The 24,971-nt window shown below is 48.3% G+C and overlaps 1 protein-coding gene across 1 annotated transcript; it reads right to left on the bottom strand.

The window, feature by feature from the left end:
- Positions 1–12,597: 12,597 nt before the first annotated feature.
- On the bottom strand, positions 12,598–14,151 carry ALDH1B1 (aldehyde dehydrogenase 1 family member B1). The gene has a single exon (XM_063082563.1). The coding sequence runs from the start codon at positions 14,149–14,151 to the stop codon at positions 12,598–12,600; it is 1,554 nt and encodes a 517-aa protein (XP_062938633.1).
- Positions 14,152–24,971: the final 10,820 nt, after the last annotated feature.

Here is a 24,971-nt window from a genome sequence, read left to right on the forward strand (position 1 = left end):
TGGAGTAATGTATGTGTTGTAAGTCATTTTCAGTATTTCTACAGCCATGTCACAAGAGATTTGAAGTGGCTTATAAGATGTGTAATAAGACAGAAGTAAAATACATAAATGGAGACAACCACCGAGAAAGCAAAAGGGGAGCGGGTACATGTTAAGAAAAGCAGGTAGGGTCTCTGGTATGTTCTGCACGCATTCGCTCTGAGCTTCCTAGTGTGCAGAGTCAAGGGCTGTGAACGTGACGGGTGTCCGTAAGATGAAAAGACCATGCTTTTCTGTTTCTGAGGCTGGAGGGGTCCTGAGAGAGAGAAGATGGTGTCACTGTGACAGTGTCTACGTCACAGTGGAAACATTCTGGCAGAGAAGGCGGCTGAGCTTCCTTTGTCTGTTCTCAGGGCTCTTCCTTGTGGGGCAGCTCTGCTGTCTCCAGGTCTTGCCTTCCTGCCCTCAGCACTGTGTGCTGCTAGCCACACATCTCCAGGGGGATGGGGGACAGAGAGAATCTTTGCATCTCCTCTAGCCAAACATTCTAGGTCCACATAGCCCCACAGGTGACAGCTGGGGCTGCATCGATCCCCTGCCTACAGCTGGACTGTGAACTCAGGAAATGAATCACTTCATTAGCCAGTTTTTGCTGCATAACAACCCCCAAACCTTGCTGGTTCACAGCCACAAACATTTATCTCTTGCTCACGGCCCATGTCACAGCTATGGGTAGGCTGTGGCTCATTCCACATGTCATCTCATTTAAGACTAACTAGAGGAGCAGCTCCAGTGTGGAATGTGTCCACACTTGTGGCAGAAGGGATGGGCAAGGGCTGAGCCGAGCACACAATCTCACTTAAAGTTTCTGCTTAGATGTGACATATGTCACGTCTGCCCATAGTCCATGGGCCAAAGCAAGTCACACGGACACGCCCAGTGTAAATGGAGTGGGAGATGGACACTCCTGTCAGCAGAGGCAAAGGGCAGGGACGCACAGTCCTCTTACAGGAACAGGAGTGGCAGTCGTGAACAGGCACCATTACCAAGGCCAACCAACAAGTTTTTAATAGAGCAGGAAAAATTAGAAACAAGTCTGACAGAGTTTCTTAAAAGCAGAAAGATTTTGCTTTAATCATAAAAAAAGCAAAAATAAAAAAAAGCAACAAAGATTTTTGTTTTAATCATATTCTCTTAGCCACTATAGTTACACCTCTTCCGTGTGCAAGGTCCCACAACAGGACTGCAGGGGCTGCACAGAAGAACGAAAGGGGACGTCATTATGGTACAAGGAGTGCAGTGCTAAGGGAAGAAGGGGGTGTGGGTTTGAAGTGGGAGAAGCAGCTTAGAACTGAGGAAAGGAAGACATCACTGAGAAAGTGGCATTGGGGTTGAAGGATGTGTGTATGTAAGTAGTTAGAGGTCCTAGAAATGGGGAAAAAAGTATGAAAGTGTGAAGCCATCAGATAGGAATTCACCGAAGAATTGGCAGATCGGGTCTTAAAGTTGTCTTTCTGATACTTGACATTTTTGTTTTAATAGATACATAATATCTTTCATGTTTTAAATATATATCTCTAATTTTTAAATACATATATATATATATTTTTTTTTTTTTTTTAAAAGATAACCGGTAAGGGGATCTTAACCCTTGACTTGGTGTTGTCAGCACCACGCTCAGCCAGTGAGCGAACCGGCCATCCGTATATGGGATCCGAACCCGGGGCCTTGGTGTTATCAGCACCGCACTCTCCCGAGTGAGCCACGGGCCGGCCCAATACATATATTTTTAAGATGGAAATTATTCTGGGGTGAGAATACAGTTTATGGTAGATGATTTTTCAAAAGAAAGCCACGAAGTTCCACGGAATGTGAAGACCGTCACTGCTGCGCTGGTCTTGACTTCCCGCTGCAACACGTAGTCCTGGCAGCTCCTGCTTGCGTTCCTCTGGGGACGCAGAGCTCACCACCACCAGACAATCATCTTTGGATTTTCCAATGGTTAAAGAGTTCTTCCTCATATGAGTACAGTATTGAGCTGGAGTCTGCCTCTCTGAAACAGCCAGCCATTGGTCTTAAGCATACTTCTGGGGCCCCCACAAGACCCCTCCACTCTGCACTGGCACCATTTCTTGCCAGGGAAGGATTTGAAGTTAAGAGTTGTTCCTCACCCCCTTCCATTTAACATACTTGGTTGTGACAGAACAGGCTTCTTTTCTCTAATTTCCCTCTGCACCCTTTCCTTCCTAGGGTCTCAGAAGCATGGATCATGGAATGACAAAAAAGTCAAATAATGGATCATTTTGCTTTGTGAAGAGTTGGAAAAACTGTGTTTGTAGGTGACCCCTTTTGTATGTTTTTAAAAGTTGGATGCAAACTAGATTCATATGCAGATGTAGTTTTTAGCAGGGCCAACACTGGGAAAACAGATATGCACGTGGTTTTTTAATACTTTTAAAATGAATGGCTGCATGGGAATTCTTTTTTTGAACTACTCCCTCCCAGGGAGATGACATAATGGTATGTTTGTAATTCTGAAGGGCTCAAAATGAGGTGTGTGACAACTGTGACTCTTCACTCACGTGTCTATGACTGATTAGTGGGTGCTCTGTGACTTAGTGTGTGTTGTAGAAGGAGGAGGAGGGTTCTGGCTCTCCCCTTCCTGACCTTAACTTGCTGTGTGACCTGGACAGGTCCCTTTCCCTCTGTGGACCTGGTCTCTTTACCTGTGAATGTGGCATTTGCACTGGTTGTTACCAGTCTCCCTTCTAGCCCCGCCACCTAGAGTAAGATGGCCCTATGGAAAAAATAGGAGAAGTATGGTCTTAGCATTCTTCTAAAAATTGTATTCCCTCAAAAACAAATGCCATTGCTTCATGCCAGGGTGTGGAGAGCTGGCTGTAGCTCTTCTGTTCCTGCCTTTCTCCCATTGTAGATAGATTTAATCCTAGATGGGATGCTTTACCAGACTCAGGAGCCCCTTGGCTGCATGTTTGGGGATCAAGGCATCCACTTGGTAGCCCAGCATTCTCTAGCCAGGTGGGCAGTAGAGACATGGATTCTGGACATCACATTGTAAAAACGGGGTCAGGTGTTATCTCTAGGCTGTGAATTAGAGTGTAGTAGAATACATTTAACTTACAGACATTTTGACCTGACCCAAGAGTAAGGCTTTCTTTTCTAATGAAAAAAAAAAAAGAAAAGAAAAGAAAAGAAAAAATTTACCATGTTGTCTAAAAAATAGATCTGTAGGTGATTACAATTTTTGGAAGTGAGAATTAGGATCCCTCACAGTGGATGGTCCTTAAGTTCATGAAGCACTGTCACACCCATGATCCCAACTCTGGGAGAATGGGCAGGGCAGGAATTAATATCCTTCCCCCTGTTAGAGATGACAAAACCAGGCTCTGAGAGGTGAAGCTACTTGCCTAAGGTCCGAAGGCCTCCAAGAAGGACCAGAGCTCTGGCGCCTGGCCCTCCTTGGTACCCTTCCATGGTGCTGCTTCTCAGGGTAATCTCCATACTATGTAAAGGAAGATGCTGCCAATTCCACAGGTTTCAGGGATCCTTATCCAGGTTCACCTCAACTTTTAAAGCACACTTTCATGCCACCCACGTTGGGCATTGCATTTTGGAGTCCTTGTTGGAAATGAATTTCTGCGTTTAAACCTGGCTATTCCATGTCTAAAACATTGGGATGGTGTCACCCTGGTGTGCTACACAGCAGAAGGAGACTGGCCTGGGAATCTGGTAACATGAGGTCCATTTGCATATTCACCCCTGGCTTGCTGTGTGACCCTGGGCAAGTCCCCTTCACTTCCTGAACTTCAGTGTCCTCATTTGAATAAGAAGGGACTGAAACTAGATGAGTAGCTTTCAAACTTTAAAACATTGGAACCCCTCTTTGGATAAAATCAGAATTGAAATTGATCAATCTGGAAGCTGCTCGTCTGTTGGGGGTTGGGGCTGCAGGGGGACCTGCTCACCTCCCCTCCTGCCGGGCACCTCCTACCCCTCTCTGCTCCCCCAGCTGTGGTTATTTCCATGTCCGAGGGTCTGCAGTTAATTCCCCTGTGATGTGAATGGTTAGGAGATGACTTGGTCAGACACTTAATGAAGTTATGTCGGAAGGAAGAGGGATGCTGTGGCTCTGGAGAAGGCAGTAGAGCATCATTCATCTGCTAATAAGTGCATTCTGCAAAATTCATTGAATCAGCTCAGATTTGCATAGTCAAAATTGGAGTGTTGGATCTGGACGCAAAGAGCAGGATGGCTGGAGCCCCATGATGGAATTGCTGAACGCCAAGACAGTATGGGGCTGGTTTTAGCATCATAATTATGAGCAAAAACAAATTTTAAAATGGTACACTGTCTGGAATTTTCACCAAAACCGAAAAGGCAGATTAACATGATTGTTCCAGCCTAATGGCTTTTCAAATATGAGATCCCAGAGACTTCTTCAGAGACTGAGAGTAGTTGTGTTGTGGCTGCTGTTATCATTTGGAAACATGATTCTCCCCCGACCCCCACAAGCCTGTGTTTTTTCTACTCTGTTTTCATAGAAGTCATGATGTCATGACCCCTGAAAATAAATGTTTTTAAGGACAGACTTTGTGGTCTCTTTGTCCTAGGAATGCTGCTATAGATGGGTCCAGGTCCCACTGATATTTATTATCCCTCATGTGTCTTGCCCTTTTCTCTCCTTGCCCACTTCAACTACTTCAGTCCTGGTCACCTTGCTTGCAATTTTTAACCAGCCCTAATCATCTCACACTAGTGCCAGCCTTTCACTATGGCTGTCTCTTCCTCATGCTTAAATTTCCCCCTTGGCCATGATATTAGGGACTGGTTGATTATTAAGGGAAGAGTAAAAATTGTTAGTACTAGAGACTGGGGGACAGAAGCCTTTGTTCTCTCCATTCATTCTCTCCCCCAGAACTTGTGTGTCCTACTGTATAATGATTCTAGTATTTAATTCACTCACTGAGAGAGATCTGCTCCTGTCATCTCCCACACACACATCGAGTAGCTTTCTCCAGGTGCCAAAATGGTGCAAGATACTAGGCGATATGAAAGGGAGTGGGACTGAGTCTTGCACTCAGACTCCAGTGGAGAAGTGGGTGGGACAAGGTCACTATCCTGCCATGCAGTACAAGGTGTCTGCGTCGTGGTCTGTGCAGGGGGAGATCAGGGAAGACTTCTCAGAAGAGGAGGCATTTGAGCTGACTGCAGAGGCATCCGGATTGAAGTGGCTGTGGGAGATTCCAGGCTAAGGAAACAGCATGCAAAAAGGAGCCAGGGTGGAGAACTGCAGTGTAGTTTGCAAACGGGGAGTAGTGGCCATGGCAGCTGTTCAGAGCTACTGGTGGGTGGGGTGATGGTTTTAGGCCACACCAATACAGGCCATCAGAGGAGGTTGAACTTGATAGTGTCTGTAAGCAGTGGACAGCCTGAATGTCAGTCTTCTGTTACAACTGGCTTGAGGAAGATAATTCTAAAGCCAGTGTTCTATCCACTTTCCACCTTAAAAAAAAAAAAGACTACGTTTTAGTCAAGGTGGAGTTTTTCCTTAAGGTTTTGTGGTGAAATTAATTCCTACATCTTTAAAAAAAATCCTTGCCCTCTCCTCTCCCCCAGGGATGGCTGGTGCAGGAAAAATGAATATGAAGCAGCAAATCGATCGACAGTGAACAGTCTCCTCTAATGAATTTCCTTGTTTCCAGCTTTCACCAGGGCCTCTTGAACATTAAATCAGAGAATGGTTATTATGTGATATTTCAATTAATTAAGGGAAACCAAAGTGCTCTGGTGTCTGCAGTGGAATAATCAATTCAGAACGTGGGAGCCATCACCCAGGGCAGACTGGATACCAGTACTTGCCGCGCTGCAGCTTGATGGGGCTGACTTTTCTCTCCTTTGTGGTCAGGGCTGCCTTTGAGTTCAGCCTCGACTGCACCCAGGTGGTGAGAAGCAAGTGGTACCAGGAGGCAGAGTTACCTGTCTTGCTTTTCACTGTGGCTGTCTTTTCCTCACGCCTGCATCTCCCCATGATATTAGGGAGTGGTTGATTGTTGAGGGAAGAGTAAAAGTCGTTTGTACTAGAGAGTGAGGGAGGGGAAGACAGAAGCCGCCCATCACACATTTGCAGAGCACCTACTGTGTGCCAGGCATTGCTAGGTGTTAGGAGTGTCTCACAGCCCCTGGAATCTCAGACCTGGTACAGAGAGCTGCTAGTGATACCAGACATGTACCTATCTCTCTGTGCTGCTGAAGGTGCATGTAGTCAGGTAGGATGGGCATTAGCTTTGGAGTTGGAAGACCTGGAACCAAGGTCAAGCCCTGCCATGGGCTGTGGGGCTGGGTCACTTCCCTTGATTCGGTTTCCTCATCAGTCTGGGGGGGTCTGTCCTGCCCCGCTGCGCTGAGGATCCTGTGAGTGAATAGCCAAGCACTGTCCATTCCGCAGGGGATGCTGAGAGCTGTGTGCCGGTGGCAGAGGGCAGGGAGAGGAATCAGCTATGCTGAGAGTCTGGGAGAGACACATCTAGTGGGACAAAAGTTAGACCCATTTCAGCTGCCCAGGTGGGTGCTGTGGGCTCAGAGGGGCCAGAGATTGCTTAAATGAGTAGGTCGGAGAAAGATCCTGGAGGAGGTGGACCTTAAGCAAGACTCCAAGGAAATGGGCTGACTTTGGAGATGAAGGGAGTAAGGAAAAAGGAGCAGCATGAGCAAGGCTGGAAGGCAGGGAGCGAATGGCCACTGAGAGGACCCAACTCTGAAAGCGTGCTTGTGAGACACACCCTCACATCGGGCGCACCGCGTGGAGGTGCCGTGGGTGGCTGGGCTGGCAGCGAGCTTCCACTAAAACCTGAGCCCTCCAGGGTTGAATTGTCCTGCCAACAACGACATTTCCAGCATCCATGCACCCTATGTTGGGTCATGTCATTCTCACGAATGGAATGTGACTGCAGGTGATGTGTTCCATTCTGAGGGCTTTTAAGAAGTCGCTGTGCCTTTTCCGTATGTTCTTCCCCAGCTTCCAGCTGTGATGGTGGTCTCTGAGGCCCCAGGTATGGATTTTTAACCTGGTCCATGGACCACTCAGGATTCTATAGATAGACTCATGAGTTCTGTGAACCCCTCGAAAGTGTGCAAAACATTGTGTGTGTCCTTTTTTTCTGGTGAAAAAGTCTATTACTTTCATTAGATGCCCAAAAGAAAATGAAACATAAAAAAGGCCAAGAACCACTGTAGACAGTGGAGCCACAAGATAGAAGGAACCTGTGTCTCTGAATCTCCAGGTGGAAGAAGAATGCTGATTAACCAGATATCTGCATTAGATTATTACATAAGCAAAAAATCATTGTTGTGTTGAACCCCTCGAACTTGGAGGTTCATTTTTTATGGCAGCTAATGTTATGCTAATACACATGTGAAGAACACTTGGCTGGGAGCCAAAAGGCCTGTAATCCAGGCACTACAGAGCTTGTGACCTTGGACAAGTTCCTCTGTCCACTTCTCTGGTTAAGTGAGGATGCGCTACGGGGATGCTGTAGAGGAGCTCCAGGGGCCTCACAGTGGGACTCTTCATTTTCCTTAAAAGGTCTTCCTCATTCTAGGATTAATGTCAGATCACTGGGGTTTGGGGGATTAAGTGGCAGTCTGGCTTCTGTCCCCAACCTCTCCACATGCACTGCTCTTACCAAGGTCTCCAGGGACCCCCTTGTGGCTGCAACCAGGGGACACTTCTCCATGCTCCTCTCACTCAATCTCTTGGGAGTGTTGGAAAGTCCCACCTTCCTTGGCGTCCTGACTCCCTCTCCCAGGTCTTCCTCCCGCTCCTCCAGCTGCCTCTGTCTCGTGCCCTTTATGGAATTCCCATCTCCACTCACCCCTTGATGTTGACATTCACAAGGTCAAGCTATCCTTGCCCTCCCTGCAATCTGTTCTCAGCACAGCAGTTCTAGAGATCCTTTTAAAACATTAGACAGATCATGTTGCTGCTCTGCTGAAAACCCTCCAGTGGCTCCTTCCTCATTCAGAGTCAAGGCCCCCGTCCATCCGCACAGCAGTCTCCAATCCCTGACCATCTGCCCCTCCCCCGAGCCCTAGTCTTGGTCCTTGTCTCTCCTCTGGCTAGCTCCACTCCAGCCACCTGGCTTCCTGCGTCCTTGAACCCCCAGGTATGCCCAGCCTCTTTCAGTCCTTGTTGCCTTCTCAGTGAGACCATCTCTGCTCATCTGACTGAAAATTACAACTCCTACCCCACCCCACTGCAGTCCCTATTCCCCTTCCCAGCAGGATTTTTCTCCGTAATACCCTAACCATCTGACAGACTAAATAGTTCATGTTATTTTACTTATGGTTTGCCTCCCCCATCAGAGAGGATGCGTAGGATTTTGGTTTAATTCTCTGCTATATCCCCCGCACCTAGAATAGTTCCTAGCATATAGTCAACACTCCATAAAATGTGTGTAATGAATGAATGAATAAACACACTCACCACCTTGTCCCGATACGTGCTCTTCCAGCTAGGTTCTCTTTTGCAGTGGCTGGCCCTGCCAGAAACATGAGGTTACCCTGACTTCTACTCTCCTCTTGCCAATCTGTCCATCTGTCACTACCCCCAAAGCTTCCTCCTGGAGCTTCAGGATCTTTGCTATGGGTTGAATGCCCCCCCAATTCATGAAAGCTTGACCCCCATTGTAACAGTGTTAAGAGGGTGGGAAATCCTAGTAGGGTATTTTAAAGGTGGGGCCTTTAAGAGGTGATTAGATCGTGAGGACACCTTGTAAATGGATTGATCCATTCATGCATTAATGGCTTAATGGGCTATCAGGGAATGGTTCTGATGACTTTAAAAGGAGAACCATGTGATACTCTACCTGCATTGCTGTAGAGAGTCACTACCAAGTAGAAGGACCTTACCAGATGTGTTCCCTGGACCTTGGACTTGCTAGCCTCCAAAACTGTAAGAAATAAATTTAGTTTTCATATTCATTACCCAGTTTCAGGTATTCTGTTATAAGCAACAGAAAAGAGTAATATAGTCTCCCACCACGCCACACCCTGGTGCAGACCAGCATCACTGTGGGCATAGGCAGCAATGTCCCCAGAGGCTCTGACTCCAGGTCGACCCCTCAGTCCATCCTCTACACTGAAGCACAGCCAGCTTTCAAAACTAAGTAGAATCCTATCACTTCCCTTTTAAAACCTTCAGGGGCTTCCCATCGCTGGAAGAAGTGTGAGCTTCCTCGAGGCGCACAGCCCCTTCACAGTCCAGCCCCTGCCTACCTACCCAGCCCTTCCTCCATGCCTGTCCCCTCCTCATGGGAAAACTTACCATTCTCCACATCCTCTGTGCTTTCTCACCAGCCCCATGCCCGTCCCGCTCCCAGGAACACCCTTCCCTTGTCTCTCTGCCTGGTCAATTCCTTCTCATCCAGCAGAACGCCATGCCCCACTCCCACTGCGCCTTTCCCTTGGGCTGAGCTGGATGCCCTGGAGGTGGTGGTGTGTGGTGGAGAAAGACAGAGACCTGAATTGGGGTCTTGGCTCCACCTACTAGCTGAATGTCTCTCAGGCTTCAAGTTCATCAAGTGTAGAATGATAATAAGTGCCTTGACATAACACCAAGGTCAAGGGTTTGGATACCCGAACCAGCCAGCTGCCAAAAAAAAAGTGCCTTGAGGGTAGTTAGGAGCATTAAGTGAGATGGCACATTGGGGATGCTTAATAGATAATCCTTCCTTTCATGACCTCGTGGCCTCTGTCCTATTCACCATCACACCTCTCACCTGCTCCGTAATTGTGTCCTCTGCTAGACTGGGAGCTCCTTATTCCACTGTCTTATTCAATTTTCTTTTGCCCAAAGACCAGCCTAGAGCCAGGACTTTTCCTTAAACCAGCGAATGATCTGAGCAAATTCATTAGCAAGTGGCCACCAGAGGTCAGCCTCACACCCAGAATAGAGCCAACCCAAATTAAAGTTCCTGAGGGGCTTTCAGCTCTGATCGAGAGAACCAGTGTGAGTGGCAGCCTTGACAGGCCCTAGAAGCCTGTGTATTAGGCTTGTTCCGCATGGCTGCAAGGTTCTTTGGGTTTGATGAGATGTACTCCTCCGCATGCCCCCTTTCTGGCCCCTAGTGCGCCCTCATGGGAAACTGACTCCAAATGAGCTGTTTACTAGACCTCTCAGCCTCCATTTCCTCAACTGAAAAAAAGGCTAACTCCACTACCGGCTTTATAGGAGTGCTGTGAGCCTTCCGTAGCGAGTAAAGGGACCTGGCATAGGGCTTGACAGAGAAGGAGCTTGGTGAAAGTTTGTTGAAAGGATGGATGCCCCAGAATTGCAACATCTACCACCAAGTGTAAGTCTTATGGGCAGAGTCTGGACTGAATTATGATGCCCAGTTAAACCTCCTTGCTCACAAGTCCCTGAATTCAGAGCAATGGTAAAATGAGTGGAGAGGGGCTGTGAGGGCTGAGCAGGGCTCGAAGTCAGGGACCTTGAACATTGTCTTTCCCAATCCCACACCATACTGGGACACCCTCTACAAAGTTCCTCTTTGCTTTAGAAGTACTGAGAATCAAATAGGGGAAGGTGTTTTTAAATGTTGTGATGCTGCTTGTTAGTCATTAGAGACACCCACTCACTCCCACCCTCCCAGGCTTTTGCTCATGAGAAAACTTCACTACTGTGCAGCAAAGCTGCTAACAGCCTGCAAGAGAAATAGATGGAAGGTGCACTTCAGGGCAGAGTCAGCGTCCACGCAGTCGCAGACAAGTGGTGTGGAAAGGAGGTCCTAGGAAGGGGAGATGAGGGAACCAAACAGACCCTGAATCCTCAGGAAGGAGTTTCTTGATGCCTGAGTGGTAACAGGTTGTTAAAGAGATGACAGGTAGGGCCAGCCCACGGCTCACTTGGGAGAGCATGGTGCTGACAACACCAGGCCATGGGTTCGGATCCCTATGTAGGGATGGCTGGTTAGCTCACTTGGGAGAGCGTAGTGCTGATACCACCAAGTCAAGGGTTAAGATACCCTTACTGGCCATCTTTTAAAAAAATTTTTTTTTAAATTAAAGAAAAAAAGAGATGACAGGTGCACATCCACAAAAATGAGTGGACCTAAACATAGGGTGATTGTAAGCAACATGGTCTAGAAAGATGGAAGACAAGGAGAGAGAGGCTCAGCATTCTGCTTCTTCTCTATCTTGGCCTGGCTGGCTTGGGTTTACCCTCACTCCATCAGGTGTGGGAAGAAAGCAGCAAGCCTAACAAACTTAATGAACTCTGAGGTTTGAAAGTCTGGAAACCCCAGCATGTCAGGATGGTCCTGATGCTGGGCTTGGCTTGAGGTGGTGTGGTTTGGTAGCGGTCAGGGGGACAATGCCAGGGGAAGCTTCAAATAAGATGGACTTGCTCTAGGCAGGAACCAGAGCTTCTCTGCGGGTCTTAAACTTGCAAGTTGTATGCGGTCACGCAGCCAAGAGAAAACAAAAACAAAAATAGAAACATGTGGAGGGCACTTTTGCACCTGGCTGGGGGTTGACTAGATGACTATCCACGTCTCTTTCTTGCCCAAGACCCAAGACTCTCTAAAATGTTCAGCAGCAAGAGAATATTGAGACAAAATGGATTTTCAAACCAAAGGTATGAGTTTATTTCAATTTTTAAATGAAATTAATTCACTTACTATAATTAAAGTGTACAATTCAGTAGTTTTTAGTATATTCACAAAGTTGGGCACCCATCACATCCCCACTGTCCAATCCTAGAGCTAAGAAATCCCATACCCCATTCCCTCCTCCACCAGCCCCTGGCAACCACTAATCTACTCTTTGTCTCTATGGATTTGCCTAGTCTGGATATTTCATAGAAATGGAATCATACAATATGTGGCCTTGCACGTCTGGCTTCATGTGGCTTCATGTAGCGTGTGTCACTACTTCATTCCTTTCTATGGCTGACTAGTCCAAGGAATATCCCACGGAAACATTTTGCTTATCCACTCATCACTGATGTGCATGTGAGGTGTTTGAGCTCATTTTAGATGTGTGATGATGTAAATGCATTGTTTGCCTACCCCTTCTCTCAAACTAAGGAAAATGAGTAGCAAAATGAAAGGCAAACTGGCAAAACACCAGCAACTGATATTCAGAAAAGGAAAGTCACCCCTGGTTTTTAGGTTAAATCTATGAAGATGGGGCCAAGATTTGGTGTCCACCTAGCTCAAGGCTCCTCATGCTTTCCATTCTCAAGTCTGAGTTGAATCCGCCCACTAAGCCATCAAGTTAACCCACTGGAAAGTTCTTGGATCAGCAGGAAAAACTAAAAGCGATTGTCCAGATGAGTGGTTTTTAATCTGTCTTCCAGAGACTCCTAAGGTTTCATGGAAGCAACTCAAGGCCACCAAGCGGACTGGGGCTGGAGAGCAGGTGGGTAGGACTCTGAGCCCAGCCCCCATCCCTGCTTTAAATAGAACAGCTCTGATTTAATTGCTTTATTTGTTGAGGTTCCCTGTAAAGAGGATCCGTGATTAAAACACATTTGGTAACCACTGGTCTAGGTGGTCGTGGAACTGCTGGACTCAAGTTGGGCCTATATAATGGCCATTCTTACGAGTTCTTTTGAGGAACCTTGATGGTGACTGTCTTCACCTCCGTGTAGGCCTTAAGACCATCCTCTCCCAGCTCTCTCCCATTGCCAGACTCCTTAAAGCCTCCAAATGGCGTGTGGCAAGTGACAATGTTGTAGGTGTTTACCCACACGGTCCCGGCTTGGAGTGCTTGGGTGAAGTACATGGCCTTGTCCAGGTCCTGGGTGAACACCGCAGCAGCCAAGCCATACCTGGTGTTATTGGCTCTCTCAATCACCTCCTCAATCTTCTTGAACTTGAACAGGGGCTGCACAGGCCCGAAGATCTCCTCCTTGGCAATCCTCATGTCATCCTGCACATCACCAAAGACTGTAGGCTTGATGAAGAAGCCGCGCTCCCCAAAACGCTCCCCGCCGCAGAGGAGTTTTGCCCCTTCCTTCTGGCCAAGCCGGATGTAGCCCAGGATTCGTTCAAACTGCTCCTTGTCCACCTGGGGCCCCTGCTGGGTATCCAGCTCAAAGGGGTTCCCAACTTTCCTCTGCTTAGCCTTCTCCACGGTTCTCTCGAGGAACTCGTTGTAGATGGACTCTTCTACGAAGGTGCGGGAACCAGCACAGCAGCACTGGCCCATGTTGAAGAAGAGGGCTTCATGGCACTGCTGCACGGCATGGCCCAGGTCGGCATCGGCCAACACGATGCTGGGGCTCTTGCCACCCAGCTCCAGGGTGACTCTCTTGAGGTTGGAATCACCGGCTGCCTTCTGGATCAGGTGGCCCACCTCGGTGGAGCCGGTGAAGGCAATTTTGTCAATATCCATGTGGTGGGCGATGGCCGCTCCTGCTGTTGGGCCGTAGCCTGTGATGATGTTCACCACCCCAGGGGGGAAGCCTGCCTCCTTGATGAGGGAGGCCAAGTACAGGGCAGAAAAGGGGGTCTGCTCTGCGACCTTCATAACCACAGTGTTGCCTGTGGCAAGCGCCGGGGCAAGCTTCCAGCCCTGCATGACCAAGGGGAAGTTCCATGGGATTATCTGGCCACAGACACCAACGGGCTCGTGCCGGGTGAAGCAGAAATGCTCGCCATCCATTGGGATGGTCTTGCCATGCCACTTGTCAGCCCAGCCGGCGAAATACCGGTATACCTTAATGACCTCATCCAGGTCCAAGGCGTAAGATTCCTGGAAAGGCTTCCCATTGTCCAAGGTCTCCAGTGAGGCCAAGTAGACACGGTCCCGCTCCACTAGGTCAGCCAGGCGGTTCAACAGCTGACCCCGCTCAGAGGCATCCATCCGGCGCCAAGGGGACCCCAGGCGGAAGGCCTCCCGGGCTGCTTTCACAGCCCGATCCACATCAGCCTGGTCCCCTTCAGCCACATGCCCGATGACCTCCCCTGTAGTGGGGTTGACTGTAGGGAAGGTCTTCTTGCTGACTGCATCTTGCCACTCGTTGTTGATGAACAGCTGGTTATAGCGGATGTCTGGGTTCAGGATGGGTCTTGGGAGGGCTGCTGCTGACGAGTATGGCACAGTCCTGCCACGGAGGCAAAGCAGGCGGGGCACCAGGAAGCGCAGCATGCTGGCCACCCAGGAGAGGAACAGAAGGAACCAGAGTGAGCAGGTGTGAGGGGCAAAGGGTCACCCAAAGGCCCGCCAGCTCAGACATTCCAAGATTCTAGCATAAAGGAGTGTCACCCCTAAAAACATGGATTATACGGGGTGCAATGGCCCTGACGAACTCTTTGGTCCAATCCCATCATGTTCCACTTATTCTCCTGCTCACTCCCTCACCTCTTCTGGGTCTCTGCTCAAATGTCACCTTCTCAGCAAGGTCTTCCCTGACTACCCTTTATAAAACTGCAACTCTTCCCACACAACTCTTTATCCCCCATACTCTGCCTTAGGTTTCTCCCTGTCACAACCCAAATACTACATATACATGCTGATATGTTTGTCTGTCTCCCTCCATGAGGGCAGGGCTTTTTTGTTTATTTCATTCATTGCCATGTCCCTGATGCCTAGAATTGTGCCTGCTACAGAGCAGCTGCTCCACAGATAGTTATTGAATGATTTATTAAGGAAACATCAAAATTTCCACAGAGGCTGTTGAAGAATTGACCTAAGACTTCAGTAGAAACCGCAGGGACTTGCAGACAGAGTTGTTCTCCGGCAGGGCCTTGCTTCACTTCACCTCCGAGCCTCAGTTCCTCATATGTGAAATGCCCCATGAGGTTTTGTTAATGGGGTCTTACATAGGAAAAGCATGGCATGCTCCACCCCAGACATCGGAGCGGGCAGTGCCTCAGAGACCAGCCTCGCCAAGCCCCCAGGCAACGGTCTCAGCCCAGCCTCGGCTTTCCCAGGGCTGCAGCAAGTCAGGCAGCAGCTGGGAGGAAGAGCTTGTTTATTTTCAGCTACGACTCTGAAAGCAGTAGACTTTATTAAAACAACAGCTACTATAAAGTTTAAACATCATATAAAATTTATTAAATGAAAATTAAACAGTGCCTAAAGTTCCCAGACTACCCAAAGCAGTTATTCTCCAGCCAAGATCTGAATCTCTCTGCCTGTCCTATCACATGAGTCTTGCCCCACTCAGCAGCAAAATGGGATTGCACCTGCCTGCCCCCCACCTCACACTCCCATCCCAGGCAGGGAGAGGAACCAAGAACTCATCCAGGGAAGCAAGGCTCCACCAGATCTCCAGCCCCATAAAAATCAGTGCTGACCAGGAATGCTCTCCCTTGGGGGAAAGCTGGGCCAGCAGACCTGTCAGGGGTGTACCCAGGTTCCACTTGGCTCAGGGCTCTGCCACATGGGGAACAGAAGCAACCTAGCCACCAACAGGTCTGGGTCTGAGAGGGGAGGAGTCCAGGGCAAAGTGAGAGACAAGGGAGTCACCAGTCCATGGCGTGGGAGCTGGAGGGACTGAACAGGCAGAGGTGGTCACAGACCAAGGCTAGCTTTCAGGCCACACCATGGCTGTTCCTACTCTTGGGGCCCATGAGGGGTCCCTGCCAATGCTCCACTTGCAGATAGGAAGACCACTGTTCACAGGCGCACCGTGCTTTAGTTTGCAGTCCATCTTCTCACTTAAATTCACCTAGCCTCCCTGCAGCCCCTGGGTGATCAGGGCAGATGATGACTCGCATTCGAGAAGGCTGGGGATCAGAGAGGTTCGGGGACTCACTGAAGACACACAGCAAGAAAGTATAGGAGCCTCAGCCAGGATTTCCACAGCTCTAGCTTTGTGTTTCTTCCCGAATGTGGGCAATTTTTTTTACGGTTCGCCCTGTATTAGGCTCACTGTGGGAAGGACGGTACACGGGCATCTCACCCCATCCGCGGGAGGGGACGCGTGTCCTGGCCCCTCGGCTATGGTCAGGGGCCCTTACTGGAGTGAACCGGTTGGGCGGGGGTGTTGAAGTGGAAGTAACGCGGGAATGGGGGCGGGTCTGTGTCCTCGGGGCCCATCAGGCGCCGCAGGGGTGGGGAAGGGGAACCGGGGAGTGGAGAGGGTCCTACGGTGCACGCCGGGCGGAAAGGCCGGCCCCAGATGGAGAGCTGAGGCCTGCCCCGGGGAGGCGACGGGAGAAGGGCGTTAGTTACCTGCGGCAGGCTCTGGATCGGGCTCGGGCTCGGGCTCGGGCTCAGGTTCGGACTCTCCCAGGTCCAGCCCGGCTGCCCGCCCGGGGCTCACCGCAGGCCCCGCCTCCGCGCAGCCCGAGGCTCCGCGACCAATGACTCTCCGCCCGCCGGGGGCGCCACCGCGGCCGGGCTCCTCCCTCCAGGCGGGGCTTCCGCGGGCCCCGGCGCCTCTCCTGGGTTGGCCCGCACCAAGCCGGCGTCCCCTCTCTCGCATCTCCGCGCATCCGGCCGCCTCGCTGCTCACATCTGGGGTCCTAAGGTGCTCCTTTGCGACAGGAGACAGAGACCCGAGAAGGGCAGGGAGTGCCGCAGGTCACACAGCAAGACGACATTTTGCATTTCTCCCTCCTAGATTGTCATCCCTTGAGGCTGTCTTTAACCCCTCTTCTGCCTCGCCTCTCCCTCATTTTTTCCTCTGGGTTCACTGATTTCTGATTGTGTCTTCCACTTTCACTGCTCTTTTCCCCAGTTCCTTTGAGAAGATTTTTATATTTGTGCATTTTTGAAAATGCATATTTTAGTCCCAAGGACAGAAAGAATATATGCACAGTATAGAAAGCTTGGAATACACAGGAAAAAATCACCTGTAATTCCTTCACCCCAAAGTAGCCATTATTAAGGTAGGATGTTCATCCTGCCCGTATTTTTTCCTCTGCAGCTTTCAAAAATTCTTTTAATAAAAATAGAATAAGGTAGTGACCTCTATTTTGCTGCCTCCTTTGTTTTACAACTTAGCACTACATTATGAACGCGTCATCTGCCACTAATTATAAATGACTCATCCTCCCCAAGGCAGGATGGATTTCACGGTAGGAGTGAACTGTTGGACGTTTAATTGTCTCCGTGTTGTTACTATAAAGGATGCTAAGATGGACATCTGAACACTCATCACTCTCCACCTCCAGTGCACTCTCCGTCTGGTTGGAGAGATCTGAAAGCTAAAAGGTGTTTCCCATCCTCGTTGGCAGCTACAGTTCTGAACTAGGTGCTTCCAATTAGCAGTACTCCTGCCAGATGTGGAAGGCAAGACTGAGTTGAAAGGTATGGTCCTGCCCTTTGGGGCATCGCCAGCAGGATGGCAGAAATGTGAGGATTTTCTGCAGCCGTGTTCCTTGCCCTTTCTCCAGCTTCCTGACTGAGTGGCTGCAGCTCCTTGACTCCAGCTCCCTGCTCTTTGAATAATGGCTGCAGGAGGGCATCTTCAGCAAAATTGCTCCACTTGTGCCCTCAGATAGTGACAAGGCTGGTGAGCCATACTTATATTGTTCTGGGAGACAGTCCTGGTTTAGCTAAGGCCTGCTTCTACCTCTGGCCTTTCCAGTGTTCCGTGAGCACCCAGTTCCCTGAGCATTAAGTCCCTACCTCTCCACATATTTAGAGTGTTCACATTTAACTGCTTGAACCTGACTAATTCACGTAGTTCTTCCTTTAAGCTATGTCTCTGTGGAATCTTTTGCTTAGGATATTCACTGCCTTTGCTGCAAAATTTAGCCCTTCCTCAAGGCACTGTGTCGTGCATCTTGTCATCCTGATGCTCATGCCCTCCTCGGGTTTCCCCAGCACCGTGTCAGCTCCTTGCAAAGCCCCTCCTGCCTCCCCCACAGCACGTGGGCAGCTTATCACCCCTTGGACACTTGGCATGGCACTCCATCATTGATTGACTTAGTGACTAGTTTGTCCGTCACTAACAGGCCTTATTGATAGAGGCAGCAAGTCCATGACTAAGTGAGTAACAGACCTCATCAGGTCAGATCGCATTGAAAAGCCATGGCAGTCTGAGAGGCCAGGGCAGACAGAAAATGGCCCCCACTGGGAAAGGTTGGAGTCTGTGTCCTATGAGGAGTAACTAAAGAAACTGGGGGTGTTCACCCTTCAGAATGTGAAGGACAAAGACTGGCCGGTAGCTCAGTTGGTTAGAGCATGATATTTGATAACCACCATTATCAAATGTGGGAGTTCAGATCCCCATACCAGCCAGCCACAAAAAAAAAAAAAAAAAAAAAAAAAAAAAAAGAATACCAGGGACAAGGTTGTATCCTCCAAATCTCTGAAGGGCAAAAACAGACAGGATCTGCAGGGTCCTAGAAGGCAGAGCCAGACCAGGGAGGGGAAGTTAGAAGGAGGCAGAGGAATGACTTGTGGCAAAGCAGGGCTGGCTAAGGATGGGCTGCCTTGAAGAGCAGTGAGGCCCCCGACACTGGAGGAGTACAGGGAGGAACAGACAACCAAATGGCAAACTCCTGTAGGAGGGAGTATCAGAAAAGGACTGAACTGGACAAGTGGCTCCCAAACTTAGCTGTGCATCAGAACTGTGTGGGAAGCTTCAAAAAAAAAAAAAAAAATTTTTACAATCTCCTGGGCCTTACCTTCAGATATTCTAAATTATTAGGTGTGGCTTGGAGCCCAGGAATTTTTTTTAAGTTCCCTGTATGTTTCTGATGTGTAACCATATTTGGGAAGCACAGGCCAAAGTGGTCTTTGGGGATTCTATGACTCCATCATGGATGTTTCCAAAAAATTACCTCCTGTGAATGCTTTGTATGCTTTGTATCTAGACTCCACTCAGCACATCCACCTCTGACACATTTCATAAGCTGTAGCTGGCATCAGAACTCACCAAAGTGGTCCTGTTGCAAGGCATCCAAAAAATAAAAAAATAGGAACCTTCTACAATGCTTGACATTTATGGTTTGGAGAGAAGGCTAAATATGCGATGGCTGAGGATAAAATGTACAAATTATTTTTGCAGAGGGTTGTTGACTATTTTTCAGGAATGTTTTGGACTCAGTTTTTTAATTAGAGAAAAGGGTCCAGGCCTCTGTAACAGTACTGGCCCTGGAGCCACCATGGGTGTTTAGACTAAAAGGACTAAAGGGGAAAGGGTGAGAAAACCCAAGTCACAGTCAGATCACTGTAGCAGGGAATGTCATCCAGGGCTGTGTTTACAGTGGGCTGGTGGGGCAAGAGAAGCTATTTCTATCCTTCAGTATTTTAGAGCCTTATATGTCTAAGAAGTTACTGAAGAAGATTCCAGCTCTGAGAATAATGAACAGATCAGAAAGATTCCAAACAAAAAGGCAAGTGAACCCTACTGGGTGTTTATTTTACTCTGAGTATAATTGTTCTCTACATTTGAACTGAAGATGGAAAACTGGGTCAAGAGACTGACAAATTTGCAGGGAATGGAACTTTAAAAGTAAAGATGCATTTAAAAAGCAAACCAAAATATATATTTTTTCTTTTTTTTTTTCCTAATTGAACCCCTAAGTGAAACTTACACTCTTTGAACATGACCAAAGTTTGAATGTTGTCAAACAAAAGCAGTCCTGAATGTTTGCCACAAACTCAGTTCTCCTTCTGCCTGCCTGTCTTCTTTTCTTTTCCCTCCCTCTGCACCTCATTTTTATAGTTAAGGAAACAGATCTAGAAAGGGAAAGGGACTTGCCCAACCAAGGTAACACTGGGGATTAGTATCCGCATCCAGACTAGAAGTCACGCTGCTGTACAAGCACACAAGGAACACTGATGGAAGCAGAGCATATGGCAGGCGCGTGGACACCTGCAGATGTGGGTTTCTACTCATGCCTCGGAAAGACATGAAGCAGCCAACTCAGGGCTACAGGCAGCCAAGACCACTGGTGGTCACTTACCCATAATCCCAGCATTTCTAGATTTCTTTTTTAAAATTTTTTTCTAAGATGACCGGTAAGGGGATCTTAACCCTTGACTTGGTGTTGTCAGCACCACACTCTCCCGAGTGAGCCATGGGCCGACCCTCCAGATTTCTTGAAAACAGCTTTCTGCCCTTGACTTCAGCCTTCCAGCATTTATGTCAATCTCTAATTCCTTGTATTAAATCTCTTCCTACTCAAAACACCTAGAGTGGCTTCTGTTTTCCAGACCACACCCAGATAGCATCAGTGAGACTAAGGAAGATCCAGCTGGGATGAGGAGGGGGAGGAAGCTTCAGCGTTGACACTTGGCAATGGCACCTGTAAAGCACAGTTAGAGTTTGCCCTAGCAGAACGAAAGGCCCAGCTATGACTATACTGCCTGGTTGTGGCTCCCTCCTCATGCTCAGGTCAAGGAGAAAAGCCACGTTCAGATGAAGGCAGTGCCACATGTGGCCTTGGGAGCTCCGTCTTGGAGGAAGGATAAGGTGGAGTTTGGGAGGAGTTTGGGAAGAGATTATAAAGGAAACAAGGTGGGTGGTAAATAGAAGAGATATACCAACTCCATCCTGGGGGGCCTGAGAAGGTCTGGGCTTCATATCCACCGGCCACTTCCCCCACTGGCATGGTCACATGCAGCACAAAATAAATCAATGCTGCCTCAACTGTCCTAACAAGGAAATTCCAGACAAGAGGCCACAAACTGGTAGCTCATCTCTAGCCAGCATACATGCTGTCTTTGGCCCCAGCAGTGTTGTGGGGATTTCGTGGGGTTTTCTTTTTCCTTTTTATGCTTTCTAATACTTAAAAATTGAAACATTTCACATTAAAAATTCACATTTCTACTTGTTCTTGAAAAACCAGCCCGCCCGTGGCTCACTTGGGAGAGTGTGGTGCTGATAACACCAAGGCCCCGGGTTTGGATCCCATAGAGGGATGGCTGGTTCGCTCACTTGGTGAGCGTGGTTCTGACAAAACCAAGTCAAGGGTTAAGATCCCCTTACCAGTCATCTTTAAAAAAAAAGAAAGAAAGAAAAACTGGAAGACCTGGCACCAATAGGTCTTCACTAACAAATGGAACAGTCAATCAGCTAGAGATGTGTGCGACAGCTGCCCCTTTAGATAGGGCCTTAACTCTCCAGTTTGCCACAGGCCTCACTACTCCCTAGTGCTTCGTTCACTGATTGTGGCAGGCAGAATAATAGCCCCCAAAGATACCTATGTCCTAATACCTGGTACCTATGAATATGTTACCTTACAGGGCAAAAGTTAATAACCTTGAGGTGTAAAGATTATTCTGGGTTATATGGGTAGGCTCAAGGTAACCAGAAGGGTTCTTATCAAAGGGAAACAGGAGTCAGAGAAAGAGATGTGATAATAGAAGCAAAGGTTGGAGTGATGCAGACACAAGCCAAAGAGTGTGAGCAGCTGGAAAAGGCAGCGAACGGATTCTCCTCGGTGTCTCCAGGAGTGTATCTCTGCTGCTACACTGATTTTAGCCTGGTGAGACACATTTCGAACTTGACCTCCAGAACTGTAGAATAATACATCTGTGTTCTTTGAAGCTACTAAATTTGTGATAGTTCGTTCCAGCAGCAATAGGAAACTAATACACTGATCTACTCTGATCTACTCCCTTGTAGGCCTGTGAGTTTATGGCCCCTGACCTACATGGAGCAGCAGGTCTTAACAGCATTCTGTTGTGTGGACAGACCATAATTATGGAGGGCATCCTCTATTTTGTTTGCCCAGCATCTCTCTTTCCTTTTGAAAATGGTATCCACTGCTCCCAATCATATTTTTGAGTGAGAAATCCCCATCATAGTATTCTACATATTCTGGGGAACTTGTTAAACCTTGCTAAATATAATGAAATGTCACCCAGCTTGATGTGTAAACAGACCGTAGCCTAACCCAGAAGTATACTCTCATAACAAGTAGCCGCATCTCAGCCAATCACAGCAGCCTAGCTTCAGCCCGTCACAGGCTGCAAACTGACCACACCATGTCCAAATAAGGTAAGTGACAAGCTGTAACCAATCAGGTGTTTCCCTATGTCACTTCTGTTTCTCTGGCTATAAATATGATCTGCACAAGTGGTAGGGTGGAGAATTCTGATCCCATTTTGGCCTGAGCTGCTGCATAATTCTACAGTCAGAATATGAATTCTCAAACTTTCTTCATTTTAATCTCAACCAGATGGTCGTTTACTTTGGTTGATAGAGATTAGCACCAAGCTCTGTAGAAGCAGAGGAGGGGGGCCCTGAGTTCCTCCCTGGACTTCTTGGGAGAAGATAACCTTTCAGCAGAGCCATGTATCAGAATTGGTTCAGACATGTGTAATTAAACAGTGGTTCTCAACTGCGGCTGTGCATTAGCATCACCCGGAGAGCTTTTAGAAACACAGATGCCTGAGCGACACTCCAGATCAATAGGAATCCCTGGGTGTTGTAACTGCTTATCCGGTTTTGTTGTTGTTTTGTTTTTAAGCTCTTCCATTGATTCCATGTGTAGCCAGGTTTAAGAACTACTGATGTGAGAGAAAACCCGAAATAGAATGGCTTAAACGAGAGAGAAGCATATTTTTCTCTCACTTAAAAGAGGTTCAGAGATAGGCTGTCAAAGCCTGGGGTAGGGGCCCCGCTCCACCTTCTTTCTAAGAGCAGAGGATCCTTCTAAAGAGTTTTGAGGAAGAAGGAGGGGAGGTTGACACCATCCAGTTGGCAATTTGAAAAGGTCATTCTGGTTGTAGTGTATGTCTCCTCCAGTTTCCTAGGAGGAAATACGAGTCCAAGTTACGTTACCCAGAACAGCAGGTGTGGATAATTACCTAAGCTGGCAGCTGACAGGCACAAAGGAGTTCATTATATTGTCTCTCTATTTTTTGTATATTTAAACTTGTTCATAATAAAACATTAAAAAAATAGGAGATTATGTTACCAAATCAATGGACTATGTCCTCCTGATTTAGAAGCTCTGTAATCGCTCTGTCCCCTTCATGACCCTCATGATTGGGCCTGAGGGCTCCATGTCTTTATCTAAATCCACAGTTAATTATTGGACAGCAACAACCGAACTGGGCAGGGGTGGTGCAAAGGGCACAGGACTGGGTATCAGAGCCTGGGACCTGGTTCCAGCTCTAGCCTCTCTGTGAATTTAGGCAGCTTCCTCTCTCTGCGCCTCAGTCTTCACCACTGTAAAAAGAGGAGAATATGAGGTGGACGAAAGGACACCTAGGGGACCAGAGTTTCAAAGTTGTAGTAAAGCTGTCACATAATGTTCATTGTCAGCAGAGCTCGTGAGCCACAAACTCTGAACTGTGAGTGCACGCTGTATGTGAGAGCCAGATGACTGACTTCCCATCCTGTTGCCATGGCTGGTGGTGGGCCATGATGAGGCAATGGTTGAAGTACAAAGTGTAGGCTGGGACCCAGTGTATCTTCACACATCTGCTGCCAAATGAGCCTGCAGTGCTGCCCCACTGGTGACAACATGCACTGCAGATTTGCCAGGGAACACACAAGGCTCTCTTGGATCCAGCAGGGCTGATGTCTAGGTGACCGGAATAGGGGAGCAGTCGAGTAGTGGCTCAGGATGCCCTTGCTTTCCAACCCTGTCTCCAGTCAGTTCTTCCAGTTCAAAGACTGGACCTTCAACACAGCCCCTCACCCAGGCCCAGCAGTTTCCATATCAGCAAGCATCTGGCATCCACCATTCCTTCCTTCACTCAGCTCCTATTACTGACAGCCTGCCTATGCCAGGCCCTGGCAGTGAAGAGACCATCAGACACTCTCTGGTCCTCACGCAGCTCACAGGTCAGGGAGGCAGACAGACATGGAAACTGGCACATTTGTCTCACACAGTGTGAGAAGGCCCAGTGCTGCCAAGAGAGCAGAGAAACAGCCAATGGGACAAAACAACAAAACAAAGCCTGGGAAGGTCAGGGGAGGCTTCCTGGAGGAGGCGATGCTTGAGCTGATTCTTGAAAGCTGAATTGGGGGAGAAATGGCATTTCTGGAAGACAGAGTTGCATGTGCAAAAGGCCAGATGTGAGAGGGAGTGCGGTGGCTTGGGGGCTGCAAGTAGCTCCTCCTGGCTGGTGCCTGTCTCATAGGCAGAAGGGAACCCATGACAGAGCCAAGGCTGGAGTGCTAAGAGGGGGCTGATCATAAGGGGCCTGGAGGTCATGCTAAGGAGTTTGGGTGTCATACTAAGGAGGCACAGAGGGTGACTTGATTAGAGGAGAACCACTTAATTTCTTCAGATCCTATAGCAGTGAGTAAGGCTTAGGTTCTGCTCTGAGTAGCAGAGACCCTAATAACAATGGCTTACAGAAGGTGGGAAGTTGATTTCTCTAAATAAATAAAAGGAACCCAGAGGTAAGCAGTCAAGTGAGGTAGCTCAGTGCTCCTTGAAGATACGACCCTTCCAATTCACCATTTAGTCATCCTTAGCAGTGGGTACTCTCTTTAAGGTCCAGGATGTCAGCTCCTACATCTACCCTCCAGGCAGCAGGATGCAGAGAGGGATGGAGGAGACAAAAAGGCAGAGTGTACATGTCGGCTGTGTTAAAGGACGGGTCCTCAAAGCTGTCCCCAAACATTTCCACTTACATTCCATTGGCAGAACTTAGTCACATGATACAACTGACTGCATGGGAGGCTGGGAAAAGTATTCTTTATTTTGGGTGGCCAAAATACTGGGGTTTCCATTTCTGTGGCTCACTGGGAAGACAGACACTGGGAGATAACTTGGAGGCTCTGCCACAGACCCTTCCAACTCTGCTGTGAGGACAGAAGTTATCAGCTTCAGTTGACAGATAAGGACACTGCCTCACAATTGCAAAGCTTGGCTTCGAGTGCCACTCTCGCAAGCACTAGGCAAGCTAGTGGAGATGACTGGCCTGGCACTGAGTCATCCCTGTCCAAATCTGGTTTGTTAAAAGATAAATTGAAGCACAGTAAAATATTGAAGAGTTTATTTGAGCAAACAATGAGGCATGAATTTGGGCAGCTCCGGGCCACAAGCCATTTGGTGCTCTGCTGAAGGCGTATGGTGTGAAAGATTTTTTTAATAGGT

Source organism: Cynocephalus volans, chromosome 17 (assembly GCF_027409185.1).
Source record: "Cynocephalus volans isolate mCynVol1 chromosome 17, mCynVol1.pri, whole genome shotgun sequence".
NCBI classification, from domain to species: Eukaryota; Metazoa; Chordata; class Mammalia; order Dermoptera; family Cynocephalidae; genus Cynocephalus; species Cynocephalus volans.